This window comes from Capricornis sumatraensis, chromosome 9 (assembly GCF_032405125.1).
Source record: "Capricornis sumatraensis isolate serow.1 chromosome 9, serow.2, whole genome shotgun sequence".
In the NCBI taxonomy this organism is placed as follows: domain Eukaryota; kingdom Metazoa; phylum Chordata; class Mammalia; order Artiodactyla; family Bovidae; genus Capricornis; species Capricornis sumatraensis.
The window spans coordinates 83,191,825-83,210,673 of NC_091077.1; the positions used below are offsets into that span (position 1 = coordinate 83,191,825).

At 37.7% G+C, this 18,849-nt stretch overlaps 1 protein-coding gene across 1 annotated transcript in view; it reads right to left on the bottom strand.

Annotated features, from left to right (window-relative positions):
- Positions 1-6,395: 6,395 nt before the first annotated feature.
- Positions 6,396-18,849, bottom strand: part of EDIL3 (EGF like repeats and discoidin domains 3) — a 335,221-nt gene continuing 322,767 nt past the window's right edge. Inside the window, exon 11 of the mRNA XM_068981124.1 lies at positions 6,396-6,545. Coding sequence (XP_068837225.1) covers positions 6,396-6,545 — 150 coding nt within the window. The remainder of the gene's footprint in view (positions 6,546-18,849) is intronic.

The window sequence follows — 18,849 nt, forward strand, 5'->3', positions numbered from 1 at the left end:
TTTTCACAGAAACAAATTTTGATATATAAATCTGCAGTATATTTAGCCTCTCAAGTGCCAAGTCTCCACTTGCAGCCTCTGCTCATGCTACAAACCCACCTTTGAGCTGTACTCAACACCTGGGTACATCTTTCCTAGCAGAAAAAACAATGAAATTGAAGAAAGACAAACTTTTTAAAGTATTTTAAGGGGAAAAAGACAAAGGGTTTTGCCTACCACATAGGAAAACTTGACACAATTTTCTGTATAATATCTTAATTTGTTTTCTTAGTGTCTCTTAGACCTCCAGCACCACATGCCTTCTCTGTCTCCAACCAGGCCCTAAAAGCCTCCTGTTGACAGGATCCATCTAAACCTGACTCTAAACTCACATTGGGCCCCCAGCATACCTGGCAGCCAGGAGATGCCACCCATTTAGAAAGCTATTCTGGGACCATATGGCAGTGGTTTTCAAACTTCAACTGCTATATAAGAGGGAGAAAAATAATGAGTATGGTGATCAGGAACAGGTATATACATAGGATTATAACTGAAATAATAATGCTTTGTGAAAGAACTTTAACAATGCAGTCATTCTGCACCGCCCCCCCCCCCCCCCCCCGCCGCCCCTGCCCCACAATGTATTAACTCAAAAAATCAAATACTAGTCCTAACCCACCAATTTCTCTTCATTGGAAATCTGACAAACATTTTACTGTTGTTTAGAAGTCCACATCCCCAGCAGATGATCCAGGTATTTATACCACTAAGACCCGATTCCTTTTTGGGATGTGTCTTGGTCCATTAAGGCTGCTATAACAAAACATAGGCTAGGTGACTTATAAACAACAGAAGTTCATTGCTCGTAGTTCTGGAGGCTGGTAAGTCCAAGTTCAAGATACCAGCATGGTCACTTTCCGGTGAGGGTCAGCTTCCAAGTTCACAGCTAGTGTTTCACTTGGTAGAAAGGGCTGGGGAACTCTAATCGGGCTCTTTTATAAGAGTACTAGTCCCATTCATGAGGGTTCCACTTTCATGACCTAATGCCATACACCAAAGTCTTCACCTGCTATACCATCACATTTGGGGGTGAGGAGTCCAACATATGACCTTCGGATCGCAGCAGGATGCTGCTACTGTTTTTTACAAAAATCTCTGTTATTATCTAAGAAACTTGAGAACTAGGAAATTAAACTCTTGCAGTTGATTAGTTAGTGCTTACTTTGTAATATGCCGTCTTTAACCTCTGTTCAATTCTTTCCCAGGCTGAGGTGGAAACTGCCATTGGCCTTGAGAAGTGCTGTATGAATTCTCTCTGCCACAGCTGTTGGCCCGCTATGGTTGTCTTCCTGAAAGGCAAGTCTTTTTTTTTTTTTTAATTTTACCTTTAAAATTCTAAGAAGTGGGAAAGTTATAAAGTATGGGTAAAGCTATGCTTAATTGGTCACTTAAGTAATTTATCACCCAAAGCATTCCTTCTCTCTCAGGCATGGAGACGACTCCCAGTTGTCTTCCTGTTAATCCTCCACAGCGTTTTGGCCTGATGCCTAAGGAAGTTTCCCAAGCTGCTCCCACAGAGGCCGTGGGGGATATATTGTTTGAATGCACCACCAGTCTCACTGCCCCTACTTCTTTCCAAGGTGGCAGCAGGCTGAGCTTATGTCGCCATTCATCATCATTATTAACACATTTATATGTGAGCATATGTATGGTTCTATGGGGATTTTACATAAATATGGAAAATATGGAAGAGTGTGGTTCATACCCTTGAGGATGGTAAAATAAAATTAAATCAGAGTCAATCACCATATGAAATATTTAATCATGTCATGTGGTGACCATTTGCTGACACTCTATGCCATATTTCCACAGCATTCGTGTTTTCTAATGGCTGAATCAACTCCTGCCAAGATATGCAAAAACAACTAAATGAGGGGTGTTTTCCAAAAATGTTTTCCCATTTCTGTTACCAAATTCACCTAATAGAAATAACTCTGAGTAACTGCTCCTTGTCTACTGTGGAAAATACTTTATTTGGTGGCAGTGTTGAAACATCCAATGTGAATTATAGCCTCTTACGGTGGCGGTAGAGTCAAGGAATCCGAGTTCCTTTTCAAAACCAATGGAAAAATTGCTACCTACACTTGGTATTCTTTCTTTGTAAAGACAAATGACAATGCATTCTCTTTCAAGGTCAGATATTTCTCGGCTAGCAAAGTGGTTTAATCCTCCACTTTAACTGCTCAGGTAAAAGGATTCTTTTGCATCTCAAAGAAACCTTTGTGACAGTATTTTTCATAAACAACATACTACCTCTATTGTCAGTATTATTTCAAACTAGTGTTTGGGAAGAGAGAGAGCATGGCATTTCTAATGATAAAAATTAATGTTTTTTTACCAAAATATTAAAATCATGTACTCAAAGCTGAAGTGTTGGTTGTTTTAAAATTTTTATGTTATATAGAGAGAATATTTTCCATTCATGAAGCTATTCTTATTTTTCAAGTCAAACTTCAGTATGATCAGACTTTCTGCCCTGAAAATGTTCTTGAACCAGTAATTTCAAAAGTCTCATAGTAGAAAATTTTGTTGAATAATTATTGTGTTATCACAGAATTTTATAAGGTATAGATGTTGAATTTTACCCTCTATAGATGTTGTCATAAGTTTTATTGGCCTTATTGAAAAATATGTATAATCGCTTATATTTGAACACATTGGGTTTGTGAAAACCAGGCTAGCCATGGAAACCCACTGAACTATTCATATTAAAATGCAGTTAAATAAATAGGAACATGTATGGGTACAAAAACATATATAATAAGCTAGTATGTAACTGTCAGATTCATTGAAGCTGATAGTTCATTCATTGAAGTTGAAACTAAGGAGTCAATGTTTAATATCTCAAATTTTTTTCCCCTAAATTTTTTGAATCTTAAAATATCTAAAAAGTAGGAAGTTCTCAGACTCAGTATTTACCAGTGACTTTCAGAGAAGGTGAAACAGGGTTTATGATGAATCTAAGTGTTATGATTTTCTTTAAGTGGAAGCTAGGAGAACCCCAGGGACGGGGGAGCCTGGTGGGCTGCCGTCTATGGGGTCGCACAGAGTCAGACATGACTGGAGCGACTTAGCAGCCGCAGCAGAGTTACACAGATAGATATATTAGTAGCATTTGTATGATAGCTTACTATTGACTAGATCTCTTCATTATATTCCTGAGAGTCATGTACTTAAAAACAATAGAAATACCAGCAATAGCATCTGCTTACCAGTGGACAGATCAATCCTGGAGCACAAGACTTTAATTATGCATGAGGCAAAAAAAAAAAAAAAAAAGACTTTGGGTTATTAGTATTCCAATAAAATTTCCACAGCTAAAAGCAGGAGAAATGCACAAATTCTAATAATTTTGCAAAGGCCAATTTGGCGGATATCAATGTACATTTGAAGGCTAATATGATTTTTTCTATACTTCTTTAATTTTCCTGTACAAAGAAAAAGTAAACCAGCATGTAGTTAAGAGTAGTGCATATTCATATTCAGACAGTTTGTGTGTTCTTACAAATGTGTTTGATTACAACTGCTTCAATAGTATCCCAGATTTTCAAAAGTTTATTTTAACTTTGAAGACTAGACAAGGTCATACTGATTTTACAACATCCTACATGATTTAAGTATATATTACAAAGAAAAAAACCCAACATTGGAATATTACACAGCTTGAAAGTTTGCAAAGGTTATTTATTTGTATCTTACTTATTTCTGTACTTACTGACACATCAGACGCCAGCAATGAATATTATATTTCATATTTTGTTGATTAGCAAAGATACAATCATTAGTACCTTAAGTCTTCAAAATTCACATAAACCTTTATGAAGCCATTCAGAAAGAGAAAGTCAACCCTAAAACTAGAATTAGTGATTATGATAAATGCTTTTAATAAGACAGATATACTGGAAATGTTTAAAATTATAATTTCATAGATTATAAAATTAGCATGTTATAGTTACTCATGGTGAAGGCTAGGTGATTCTTCTGTGCCTTGTGCTTATGAGGTTTTACTTGCTTTACTGTGAATTTAAACAGAATAAATCTGCTTCACTTTAATGTCATTGATAGAAATTACACAAAAGCTATATACTACCTCACAATACATTTCTACAGGGAATCCCTTTAATCTGGGGCATTGTGGGTTAAAGAGATATTCCATGTTGGTGAAAAACATATACAGAAGAGAGAAAATGCACAAAGAAACAAAAGCCATTTCTATGCATTTCTAATAAAAGGTAACAAACAACATTTTAGCAAACTCTTTGAAAATATATCTTTTTAAACTACCAATAAAATAAAGCATCATAAGAAGCAATGAATAATTCTGAGAAAGTAAATCATTGCAAAAAATTACTCATAACTTTAAAAATATACTATGTAGAGAATCAAGGGAGAGTTCAGTGGGACAGTAAATCTTTAAAGAAATAAGGGCCATTGGTGGCAGAGTCAATGTGTATATACCTTTGACCCAAAGTATTTACTTGTGATATGATCGTAAAATTTAGTAAATTAAATATAGTTACACTCCCAATTGAAAGCTATCTTAAGAAGATGTTATTTATGACATGGCAGTGCTTTTTTTTTAATATGCTAAAAACTGATCACCATTTCAGATGCGTCAAAGTAACAATTTTATAATAGAGTCTGAAGTAGAAAGCATGTAGGCATCGGCCAAATATGTGGCCAGCCAGTCCTAATTTTGCTTTTATTAAAAATGTCATTATGATTGACTTTCTCTTTATAAATCATCACTATGATTGAAGACCACTCCATATATACATCATCAAGAAATGCTGTTAACACATGGACAGACAAGACAGTAACAGTCTAGGGGCTTTTGTTATGCAGCACAAATAATAACAAAAAAGAGAACAACTTAGTGTTGCACAGGACCTCAAAGCTTTGTACACATACCATACTTTCTTTTCCAGAACCCTTAATTTAAAACTCCAATAATTCTGTGTCTAAGCCTTAATGAAACAAACACTGGTAAAGCTTATAAATTAGGTGTTGAGGACTTTCATGGAGGCAGTGAGAACTTTAATTTGTGAGAATGTCAATGAAACCTCCATTATCAATAACAAATTGTTATGATAATTGCTTATTTTTTCAGGACCTTTGAAGCAAAATAAATAGAAATCAATTTTTACCTTGAAAATGGTTGACTACTTTGCCATTAGTAAATACTTTTCGCCTCACAAATATCTACACATTGTGCTTTCCTGAGAAACCATCACCAGTTTCAAACCTTAATAAAATTCTAGTTTCACAGGAAATGCAGAGATGAACAAAGAAATGATGAGTATGCTTGGCCAAGTTATGCAGTACTATGTCAATATTTGTTTGCTAAAAATTTTTTTAAATAGACAAATAATTATTCTAATATTTTAAAGTGAAAATAAGACTATTTGTAAATACCATCAAAACAAAGATTTCAATTTTGCTTTAAAGAAACATAATGGGATTTTGTTTATTTTGCAAGATGGTAGTACTGGGGTCTTTAATTAAGGAAGTATTTCAAGATTACTAATTAAGGAAGTATTTCAAGATTACATAGTTATAGCTTCCTTCAAAAACCAAAGAATTGCAGATTTAATCTACTGCTATTAAATATGCTCAATCTACTGATACTCAATCCTGTTTTACATGTATATGTGTGCGTGTGTATATGTGCACATATATATATATACACACAAGCATACTTTTTTAGGCAAATAATAGGACAAAAGTCAACTGGGTAAAAATATGAACTTATTCAGGCAGTATGTAATATATAGACTATAGAATAGCACAGAAAGTAAGATCATATAATCTGATTAGAAATAAAAGTCAAATGAAAATTACAATATCAATTAGTACTTCATGTTACAGATTCATCTTCAAAATTCGATTACAAACACTGACAGTGTTTGGTAGGCACTGGGAAATAATTAGGATAATATAGACTCATTCCAGAAGGACAAAACTTATTGCTAACATTGCAGTATTCTTTTTATAAGTTCAGTATTGATCACGAAAGCTCTGACAACTCTTGCTTTTATTTAATAACTATAAGATTGTTTTACCCTTGCTATCAAGAGTGCTACTTTCTTTGCCTAATACATTTCAACCAGTATGAATAAGAAAACAATGAAAAAACTAATTCACAGTTAATGTGATGTTGCTTAAGGAATTTAAACGATAAAAATCAAATTAAACCATTGAAAAGGCAGGCTTAGACCTCCTTAAGAAGACAGTTAGTGGCCTACCGTAATTTGAGCACTTTTCATGAAAAATCCTGTTCAGTTTCCTATAGATTTTGCAGCGTTCATTCCATGGAGATACTTGAGGAAAATAGAGAGGAGGCCTGTGATGTCTCTTCACTCTTCCTCTGTGCAGCCCAGCAGCTCCGACCTCAGTGTGATCCTCCCGTACCAGGACCAAGGAAGGATCCTTATGTGCCGTGCATAGATGGGAGGATCAATGACATTTTTTCTGTGAGTATCATTGTCAAAATTGCCCTGGAAAACCTAGTAAAGAAGAACAGACTATTAATCATTTGGCCTTCCTTTTCTTGGGAGTTATTTTTATTATTTTCTTGTTTGGATTTCCCCCCACCACATGTGAGGTCTGATAACCATGTTTTTTAAAAAACACTGCTGCCGCTTTCTTAATGATAATCTTAAAACTGAATGGGTGATGAATGAGCTTCCCAGGTGATGCTAGTGGTAAAGAACCCGCCTGCTAACGCAGGAGAAGTCAGAGATGCAGGTTTGATCCCTGGGTGGGGAAGATCCCCTGGAGGAGGGCACAGCAACCCACTCCAGTATTCCTGCCTGCAGAATTCCATGGACGCAGGAACCTAGAAGGTTACAGTCCATAGGGTTGCAAAGGAACCTAGAGGGCTACAGTCCATAGGGTTGAAAAGAGTCAGACATGACTGAAGTAACCTGCATGTAACACAGGCAATGAATATTTAAAGAGTTAAATAAGTTGAAAATTGGTTTTCTGAAGCAGGAATACATAGATTTATCATTTTTATGTATTTTAAAAAGATCTTTTTAAAATGCAATAGGTATTTATTTTTTGCTTCTGGCACAGGCCATTGGTCAGGCAGTTTGCTGAAGGTGGTCTCTTCTAAAGAGTGATTCAGAGATCCAGGCTGTTGCAAATTTTAGCTAGCATCTGAAAAATGCAGCATTCACATTCACAACGGCCAACAGGAAAGAGCTGTGAGATTATGCAGGGTGTTTTAAAAAACCAAGGTATGGAAGCAGCCTAAATCATTTTTGGTTACATTGCATTGACCTTAACTAATTATATGACCTCTGCCAAACTGCAAAGGATGTTGGGAAATAGAGAGGAGCAAGTGGATATCTGGTGCGCATAATGGTCTCTATCACAGTGTCATTTGTTCATTTCTCACCTAGAGAACAAAATCAACCCAGTATCGAGAGATAACGCCAATCAATGCTATTTTTTAAATACTTTTTTTTTTTTTTGCCTTCTGTATTAATTCCTAGATCCATACAATGCTCTTGAGATCATTGTGACCTATAGTGTCCTGACACAGGGCATTGCATGACTTTGTTCTTCATTCTTTAGTTTCAAAGATTTTTGAACTTTGTATGTCTATTTTTCTCCCAGAAGGCTTTTAGAATAGTAAACTTTGAGATGTGCTTGCTTCAGAGAGAAAACAAGATTAGCAGCTGGTTGGTAGAGCATGGAGTAGTGGTACGTGGCATGAGTAACTGAGGTTTTCCCATGTGCTTACTTGTGCTGTGAACACTTGGAAATTGGAAAGGAAAAGTTACAATGGACACCACAGTAATACAAAATGTCAACTACAAATTGGCACTAGCCAAGAGCATTGTCAACGACTGAACAACAGGAGCATTTGCCATCGGCCTCTGCGGAGACTGAACCCTGTGCTGCTGCAGCTGTTGACCGTCAACACCCACTGAGGGAGTTCAGGGTGGAGTGAGGCACTCTGTGCTCCAGGGAATCTGGTGGGACAGGTCTTTGGATAGTTGGATATTTTCAGGAACAGATTTTATGACCCCAATCCTGGCACCTCCTCATATCTAGAAAAGCACGAAATCCCTCATGATGACATCAGATCCTCCTGACTAGCAGGAAACCTTTTGTAAAATGAGTGCTTAATGATCCTGAACTCCCCCTTCACCAAAACCTTACACGATGACCATCCCTTACTGTGTCTTTGGAGCAGTCTCTCAGAAATCTCTGAGGTGCTGCTTCCCAGGCTGCAGTCCTCATTTTGCCCCAAAGAAAAGTTAACTTGCAACTCTCAAGTTGTGCATCTTTTTTAGTTGACAGTTACGACAACCACTGAAGTGACCCAGAGTGGAATTCCTTCCTTCGTCTGAGCCCCATGAAGAACTGGAACTTTGGTACCAGCAGTGGCACCCTGAGCCCATCTACCTCCTCAGGGAATGCAGATGAATTTGGGTAAGTCTCTTCTGGTTCTCGAATCTCCTGTATTGGTTGAGATTCTGAGTTTTATTTGGTGGTGGAGCAGGTTACCTGCTCCCTTCCAGTTGGAAACATACTGGGGTTGGGTGAAACATTCAGGGCATAGCCACCCAAGAGCTAGACACTGAGTTGGGCTCAGTTGGAAGACAATGAGAAATTTCCACCTGGTGAAAAGGTACTGGGGGTGGGGGCTGGATTGAAAAAAATCGAGGAATACCTGGGTCTTGGCTGAAAGATGCCAAAGTTGCTCTGTTGTAGGGGACTGAGTGGTTTTGTTGAGTGGTTAGGTAAGAGGCTGATTGGACGCTTTTCCTCAAATCAACTGCCTTTATAGAATTTGTCAGGATAAAAGTGAGGAGAATATACGAGAGCTTTGCTCTGAAGAAAAGTGACAATACTCCTCCTAGCAGATTTCGGTGTTGTCAGGGGACTGAGAAATTTACTGGAGTGGTGGCTACCTAGTCCTCATCCCATGCAGCGGTCCCACAGGGAAACCCACTCATTAATGAAAACACTTGCTCACCCCAGGCTCGCAGGTAAGAACTGGCCATTCAGCGACCTGAGAAGCCATGGTGGTCTTAGATTGCCAGAGGCAGAAACTGAGCCACAATGTAAGACGGGCTGAAATGACTCTGGGCTGACTCCTGAAGGAGTTAAGCTCACAAGCAGCACACAGGCTCACTACACAATTTCACTAGTGATTTTTATCCCTGACAAACTCAACTTAATATGGGAAACAGAATCTCTCAAAAACAGAAAACAGGGGCATCAAAAGCCCACCTCTGACTAGCATTCCAGGCAGATTCATGTATAATACGTGCAGAACTCATACTTGCAAGTCCATACTTAATTGGAGAATTTATACTAAAAGAGATCTCAACCTAAAATGGCCAAATTGGGGCTCTTTTGATATTCCAAAATTGATATTTTTCATGCACGATTAGAAAAGGCCAGCCATGCTTGCTTTTATTGGTTATCTAGAAGTTTCTAAAAGAGGAAACAATAGAGTAACTTCTTTGTAGGAAACAACCAAGAAATCACTTGCAACTATATCAGAGCTAAAAAATGGCTGCTAGCACTGACTCTGCCAAGTTGCAGGTCTAGTGGGACTGGGAAGTCACATTTGACATTTATGCCATTTGACTTTTGCTTTATTTAGAGTGTGACTCCCAGCTGGTAAGGTTCTGGTTTGGTTTTGTTGGTTTGGTTTGAACACACAGACATCTGGTACAAAACTGCTCAAGCTAATATGGGAAGACCTTCTTCTAAGGTTCTACACTCCACCTGGGTACCCCTTGGAAAAAATGTTTTAAATGACTTGTCAACCTATAGCTACGATCCAAGGACAAGGAAAATGGCCTAAAAATATTAGATCTTTATTGACACAGGATAGGAAAATGGATTGAAGTTCCCTTATGTCCAGGACTTTCTCCTATAATCAACAGCCTGGGTCTGATTAAATTAAGACCTCCACTTCCCCATAGGGACACGCCCTGCTGGGGCTAATCTGCTCTTGTTATCAGGGCCAATTTGAGCACTATCTATCTGAATCTTGGCTATAAAACTATGACCATGGAAAAATATGATTTTTGACAGTGTATTAAAGACTTCAGAGAAAGTTTGAAGAAAAAAAAAAAATTCTTTAAGAATTCTTGCCCTGAGGAATTAACTCTGCTTATGCCTTGAGGCCAGAGCTCTCTGGATCATTTATCTAGTAGTGCAGTCACGTTCGTTGCTCAGTCGTGTCCGACTCTTTGCCTGCCAGGCTCCTCTGTCCATGGAATTCTCCAGGCAAGAATACTGGAGTGGGTTGTCATTTCCTCCTCCAGAGGATCTTCTGGACGAGGGATCCCACATTGCAGGCAGATTCTTGACCATCTGAGCCACCAGGGAAGCCCTTATCTTATCTAAACAATCTCTAATTCTTGAAACCAAAAGAAAAAAGAGATCAAAGCCTTTAAAAAATCTTCTTATTCCAACTGTTGTTAACAACTAATGAGTTTTGTATTGTGATATCTGATTTATAACTAAGTTTGGAAAGCAAAGCTATGGGATCTCTTTTGTGTCTATTGGGACATATATCTGCCTATGGTCTCCGTGTGTGTCTTTGTTTTTGGATAAGATTGCTGAGATTGGTTTGTAAATGAGCTCTAATTGGCCTAAAGAAAAGTAAGCACTTACAAATCAAACAGTTCTAAATACAAGACAAATTAAACCTATTTGAATTTCAGGTTCATGTGAATTGGGAAATATTCAGTATTAAATACCTGGTATTATTGTTTGTTTGTTGACCTAATATAGACATTTCTAAGAGTCATTAACATGAAGCAAAATATTTTCATTGTGCCTAGGTTTAATATGTAAAATACTATTATATCTGTTACAAGTTTGTCAGCAAGGAAAGTACCTTGAGTGAGGAAACTTCTAAAAATAATGTAAATGATATATGAGCTTTTAGACAAACTCTATTAAGAATAATTATACTTTAGGAATGTCTGTCTAAAATAGTTTCTCCAGAATGAGGTAATCTGAATTTGTAAGGGTTGTGCTAAACTAAGTGTTGGAAGTCTATTGAATAGCTAGATCATTTCCAAATAGAATAAGAATGTGAAATATTTATTACTGAACACTATGTTCCTCTTACAGAGAAACTAAGGAGATTTGAGACTCTTAATGAATAACGTTTGGTGTCATCCTAAGATGTTCTCTATAAGAAATCAAATGTTTTTAGAAATTATCACTGGTATTTATGGTTACCAATCTACAGAATGCTAACATAAGGGTCAGTTCTTGTTTGCTTAAGGAAGGTAGGATATGTAGTTTTCAGTAAAGAAGGTATGAGGAATGGAATTGCATTTTATGAGGGAAAAGGAAGTAGGTCTGATTTACAGGTGGCTATTTCTGAATGGGAGAAAAGAGTAACTGATACAGAAAGTGATAAGAAGGTTTGTGGAAAGTGGACCCTGAGAAAAGAGTTTCGAGCATGGTTAGGACTATGTTTAGGCTTTCCTCATACCTTAGTCAGTAAAGAACCTGCCTGTAATGCAGGAGACTTAGGTTTGATTCCTGGGACAGAAAGATCCCCTGGAGAGGGAAATAGCAACCCACTCCAGTATTCTTGTCTGGAGGAGAATCCCATTGACAGAGGAGCCTGGCAGCTTATAGTCCATGCGGTCACAAGAGTTGGACACGACTGAGTGACTTTCACTACTAATTAAGTTTACCTTTAAATGAATTTAAATGCAAGCTGGTACAAAAACTTGAATTTGGTTTTTCTCTCTGTTAAGGGCACATGCTTTCTTCAGATGTTGACCTGCCTCTGATAATAGATTTAAGTTTATTTACCTCTTAAATGATCAGTTCTATATTGCCTCTGAAATACTTTATTGTTACTTTGACTAACTGAATAGCTATTGTTTCACAATGACATTTAATCCTATCTGACTGAGTGTTCTAAACCTTTTTGACATTTGTTGACAAAACTTCCTGACTCATTCTAATGCAGCACTTTTGACTTCTAGCTAACTTTGGGATGCTTCAGAGGCCCCCTGAAACATCCCTGAAAGAAATAGTACACTAATTAGGTTCATTTTGTATGCAGAATTACATGGGAAGTATTGTCAAGTCAGTCCGTTAAAGAATCTGCCTGCAATGCAGTTGACCTGAGTTCAATCCCTGGGTTGGGAAGATCCCCTGGAGAAGGGAAAGGTTACCCACTCCTGTATTCTTGCCTGAAGAATCCCCATGGACAGCTTGGCAGGCTACATATAGTTCATGGGTTGCAAAGATTTGGACATGACTGAGTCACTAAGCACACAACACACTGTCAAGTGAGTAATAAATCTTGGGTTATATTGTATGGTAAATGTTACTAATCTAGATATCCTAGAAACTACATGGAGTTCTTAAAATTCCGCTATGTCCAGGTAAAACGTTATCAGTCATAACTCTAGTTAGTATCACAGCACTAACCAAGTTTTGCAAAAATGTTTCCACTTCAAGAAGCTTCTAGAAAGGACTTTTGGATAAATACAAGTTTCAGAACTGAGTAAGAAATGAAAGGATTCTAATGGAAAACTTGATGACTTCACAGAGGTTAACAAAAGGACTGAATGAACTGGCAAATATGTTTATAACTTTTATGGTTTCTATCAGAAAAGTTATTGGTTTGAGTCTATGTTTTCCAGGTATAAGAAAAACCTTCCCCTCAGATTATTATGGCAGTACTTTCAAAAAAACTATACTTTATAAACAAATTGAAACATTTATTTTTTTCTATCTGGCCTGTCCAGAGATTGTAAACCAAGAGTGTCCAATAACTTTATCAGATCAGTTAGGAAGGTTATCTCACAAACAGGTACAGAAATCTCAAAGAATTTTGGAGAAGTTGAGAAAGGGAGGACTTCACTGTTAGGCAAAATCTGTGATAAGCCTTCAGTGTGACTTTCCTAGCCCTGAAAGGTTTTATTTTAAAAAGTTCAGTTCAGTGTGAGACTCTATGAAAGTTTCAGCAAAAAGTCTATGATCAGTTATGATTATATAAATAATCAGGCCAAATTTATTGAGACCAAACCAATTTCACGAACAGATCTATTTGGTTATAGTCGGTAAAAATGAAAGTGATTTTAGAGAGAAAAAGATATTTCAATGAATGTTAAATCCCAGTTTGTTAATGGAGGTCTGTATCTACTAAGACTCATTTCTGAATAGTTCTTTTCTGTTAGGGTATTTTAATGTAAAATTTATTGAATTATTAAAGAACATTCTAAGTTTATTTCTGAAGCTTAGCCCAGTAATTTATCATTGGATGAAGATCAGATGCCTCATAAACTGCAACCAAGACTGGAAAAAGACATAATTTAAGAAACTATCTCCAATGTGGATGGAAAGACCTTTTTACCAGATACTCTTTTAACTATCTCATACACAGTGAAACTGAAGGGAAATTGACTATTGGATTAACTCCTCCTTCCAAAGGCCCCTACACTGGACTGGTCTATAGAGAGGCCTGCTGACCTCAAACTCACCTTAAAACGATGCTCAGAGGAAAGTGCACTATACTGGGATGAGAAGAAAACGACATCAGGAGTGGACAGCTTGCCCAAGATGCTGGACCTGATTGGTATGATCATTTATAATGTTTTTTTTTTTTTTAATTTCTTGGACCTTTGCATAGCCATCAAATGTTTTCTATCATGGACACGATTCTATGCTAGTTTACAACTCAATCCAATTGTTGTGTTGTGGCCAGTTACTTCTGTCTAGTATTTCTGGGTTGCCTTGGTAGACTTCTCCCCTCCAGGGTTCTGATTGGATAACCACTAGGAAACTTATTTTAGAAGAGAGTTCAGTCCTTTTCTGTCTATTCATGATATTACTAGATGAGATCCTCTCACTGGGCCAATTAATAATACCTGCTTTGACCCTGGCCATTTATTTAAGTTTTTTCTTAGAGTCATTCAACTCAATCAGAGTGATGAGCTAAGTCTCAATCAAAACACTGTAACTTCTTGTCTAGTAAAAGGAAAACTCCCATAATTATGGGATGGATCTATATGGACACCAGGCTATCATCATTTAAGTTTAAAAGCTCCTCTATGTTGGGAACAATTAAATCATACAAAGAATGATCAACCTAGTAATATTATGAAACTAGGCTGGGTATTTTATGAACTATGCCTATTATTACCCTTAGAGAGACAGTGATATGGAACTCAGTGGATTTGTGGAGTGGTTCAGACGGTAAAGAGTCAGTCTGCCTGCAAGGCAGGAGACCTGGGTTCAATCCCTGGGTCGAGAAGATCCCCTGGAGAAGGAACTGGCAACCCACTCCATGGACAGAGGAACCTGGTGGGCTACAATCCATGGGGTCACAAGGAGTTGGCACGACTGAGTGACTAACACACATAGGCTGGGTACTTTATGAACTATGCCTATTATTACCCTTAGAGACAGTGATTGGTATGGAACTCAGTGGATTTGTGGTACTAATTTATGGCCTTGGTATCTACAGAGATGGATAAGAAAGTGTAGCTATGAACTTAAGGTTATACACGTTAACAAGTTAGAGGTAACCCCAACCAATCTACCATTCGTATGAGTCTAATGGATCAAAAGATTTGTATTCTACTGATATGACCATTTAGCAGCTTTTTTTTTTTTTTAATGTGTGTATGTGCCTTCAATGAGATTGGAGGATGTAATTGGCCATATCGAGGCGAGCCTTAACAACTTTCACTCAACAAGCTTTAAATGATGGTAACCAGGCTATTAGCCTATTGAACTCTGAGGTCTCCATAATGAGAAAGGCAGTGCTATGAAGCTGCATGGCCCTTGACATCCTTTCAGCACCTCAGGGGGGCACCTGTGCCACAATTCAAGCTGAACGTTGTGTTTTCATACATGATGAATCCTTTAATGTAACACATTTGATGAACCATATGAAAAATCAGATTTCTGCCTTAAGTGACCATTTCCTTGGTCTTGATGATCTTGAAAGAAAATAAACTGGTTTGGTGTGGGAGGCTCATGGCTGAAATATTTACGATTCCACTAATGTTATTAATTTGTATTTTGCCTGTTTTATAAGATTATTGTCTTGTATTACCGAGTGTACGACTGAGTCTCCAACAAAAATAATGATGACTAGACTTAAAGCAGTTGATCAAATGTATGCTTTGATATGTGATCAATGATTGTAACAGTGTAACTCTAGATATGGGAAAATGCAATGAGAGGGAAAATTTTTTGGACCATAACTAGAAGATAGGTGTCCAGAGAGCTTTAACTATTACGACTTAGGTGACTCAATGTGCTATTACTGGACTATCAGCAAAAACCTTCTTTAGAACTGGGAATGAGCCATTCTGGCCACATGGGACAACATGGTCATGAAATGTGTCCCCAAATATGGTTGAATTTATGACCACAAGGGGGCCCTGTCAACTACAAATTGGTACTTGCCAAGAGCACGGCCAATGATTGAAAAATAAGGGCATTTGCCATCGGCCTCTGCGGAGACTGAACCCTGTGCTGCTGCAGCTGTTGACCTTCAACACCCGCTGAGGGAGTTCAGGGTGGAGTGAGGCACTCTGTGCTCCAGGGAATCTGGTGGGACAGGCCTTTGGATAGTTGGATATTTTCAGGAACAGATTTTATGACCCCAATCCTTGCATTGTTATTTTTGAACTGTGGTATTGGAGAAGACTCTCGAGAATCTCCTGGACTGCAAGGAGATCCAACCAGTCCATCCTAAAGGAAATTAGTCCTGAATATTCATTGGAAGGACTGATGCTGAAACGGAAACTCCAATACTTTAGCCACCTGATGCAAAGAACCGACTCATTGGAAAAGACCCTGATGCTGGGAAAGACTGAAGGAGAGAGGAGAAGGGGATGACAGAGGATGAGATGGTTGGATGGTATCACCGACTCAATGGACATGAGTTTGAGCAAGCTCCGGGAGCTGATGATGGACAGGAAAGCCTGGCGTGCTGCAGTCCATGGGGTTGCAGAGTTGGACACAACTGAGTAACTGAACTGAACTGAATCCTTGCATCTCCTCATATCTAGAAAAGCACTAAATCCCTTCACAATGACATCAGATCCTCATGACTAACTAACAGAAAACCTTTTGTAAAATGAGAGCTTAATGGTATCCACTCCTCCTTCATCAAAACCTTATATACTGAAGGTCCCCCACTGCATCTTTGGAACAGTTGATCAGAACTATCTGAGGTGCTGCCTCCCAGGCTTCAGTCTTCCATTCGCCCCAAAGAAGACTTAACTTGCATCTCTCAAGTTGTGCTTCTTTAGTCAACAAAAGGATCATAAGATACTACTACAAGCAACTATATGCCAACAAAACGGACATTCTGGAATAAATGGATTAAATCTTAGAAAGGTATGATCTCCCAAAACTGAACCAGGAAGAGTTAGAAAATATACACAAATACCAAAACGGAAACTGGGATTAAAAGCCTCCCCCCAAAAAGTTCCAAAACCAGACAGTTTCACAGGCAAATTCTATCAAACATTTAGAGAAGAGTCAAGAGCTAGCTTTCTGAAACTATTCCAAAAAATTGAAGAGGAAATAACACTCCCCAAATGCATTCTATGATGCTACTATCACCCTGATACCAAAACCAAAGATATCACAAAAAAAGGACATTACAGGTCAATATCACTGATAAATACAGATGCAAAAATCCTCAATAAATACTAGCAAACCAAATCCAACAATACGTTAAAAGAACATGTACACCATGATCAAGTGGGATTTATCCCAGGGATGCAACAATTCAATATGTACAAATTAATCAGTGTGATACACCACACTGACAAATTGAAGAATAAAAACCATGTGATCATCTAAACAGATGCAAAAAAAGTGTTTGACAACCTTCAACACCCATTTATGATAAAAACTCTCTACAAAGTAGGTATAGAGCAAACATAATAAAGGGCATAAAAAGGGCATGAAAAATTTCAAACTTAATAGGGTAAAGGTGAAAACATTTCCTTTTTTCAAGAAGGTCAAGAAGAATAGGATGTCCACTCTCACCACTTTTATTATATATAACTGTGGTTTTGGGGAAAACTCTTGAGAGTCCCTTGGACTGCAAGGAGATCCAACCAGTCCATTCTGAAGGAGATCAGCCCTGGGATTTCTTTGGAAGGAATGATGCTAAAGCTGAAACCCCAGTACTTTGGCCACCTCATGCGAAGAGTTGACTCACTGGAAAAGACTCTGATGCTGGGAGGGATTGGGGGCAGGAGGAGAAGGGGACGACAGGGGATGAGATGGCTGGATGGCATCACCGACTCGATAGACGTGAGTTTGAGTGAACTCTGGGAGTTGGTGATGGACAGGCAGGCCTGGCGTGCTGCGATTCATGGGGTCGCAGAGTCGGACATTACTAAGCGACTGAACTGAACTGAACTGGAAGCCCTAGCCATAGCACAGAGGAAAAAAAAAATGAAGGAATCCAAATTGAAAAAGAAGTAAAACTGTTTGTTTTTGAAGTCACTGTTTGGAGATGACATGATACTGTACACAGAGAATTCTAAAGATACTACCAGAAAACTACTAGATCTCATCAACAAATACAGTAAAGTTATAGGACACACAAAAATTAATACACAAAAATCTGATGCATTTCTATACACTAACAATCAAAAGTTAGTGACCAATCAAAAGAAAGATAAGGAAATACTTACCATTGCAACAAAAGAATAAAATACCTATGAAGAAATCTGCCTAAGGAGGCAAAAGACCTGTACTTTCAAAACTATAAGACACTGATAAAAGGAACAGAAGATGAGAGAAACAGATGGAAAGATGGAAAGATAAACCATGTTCTTGGATTGGAAGAATCAGTAGTGTCAAAATGACTACACTATGCCCGGCATTCTATAGATTCCATGCAATCCCTATCAAATTACCAATGTCATTTTTGGCAAAACTAGGTAAAAAAATTTTAAATTTGTATGGAGGCACAAAAGACCCTGAATAGCCAAAGCAATCCTGATGAAGAAAAATGAAGCTGGAGGAATCGGGCTCCCTGACTTCAGACTATGCTACACAAGTACTGTAATCAAAACAGTATGATATTGGCATAAAAACAGGAATATAGATCAATGGAATAGGATAGAAAGCTGAGAAATAACCCCCCACATCTGTGGTCAGTTAAACTATAAAAAAGGAGATAAGCATTTGCAATGGAGAAAAAATAATCAATCTCTTTATAAATGGTGCTGGGAGAACTAGATAGCTACATGTTAAAAAACGAAATTAGAACATTCTTTAACACCATACACAAAGATGAACTCGAAATGGATTTAAGCCCTAAATGTAAAACTGGATACTATAAAACCCTAAGAAAACATAGGCAATATATATTTTTTTTCTAGAGTAATAGAAATAAAAATAAATAGACCCTCATTAACTCAAAACCTTTTGCACATCAAACCATAAACAAAATGAAAATACAACCCACAGAATAGGAAAAATATTTGCAAATCAGGGAACAGAAAAGAGATATTAATCTCAAAAAATAATAAAGAGCCCATGCAACTATGTCAAAAAAACAACCCAAACAAAAAATGGGAAGAAGACGTGACAGACATTTCTATAAAAAAGATACACAGATGGCGAGGAAGCACATGGAAAGATGCTCAACATTGCTAATTATTGGAGGAATGCAAATCAAGTCTACATTGAGATATCACCTCTCAGCACTCAGTATGGCCTTCATCAAAATGTCTGCAAACTCTAAAGGCTGGAAAGGGTGGCAAGAAAAGGGAATCCTCTTACACTGTCGGTGAGAATATAAATTGGTAT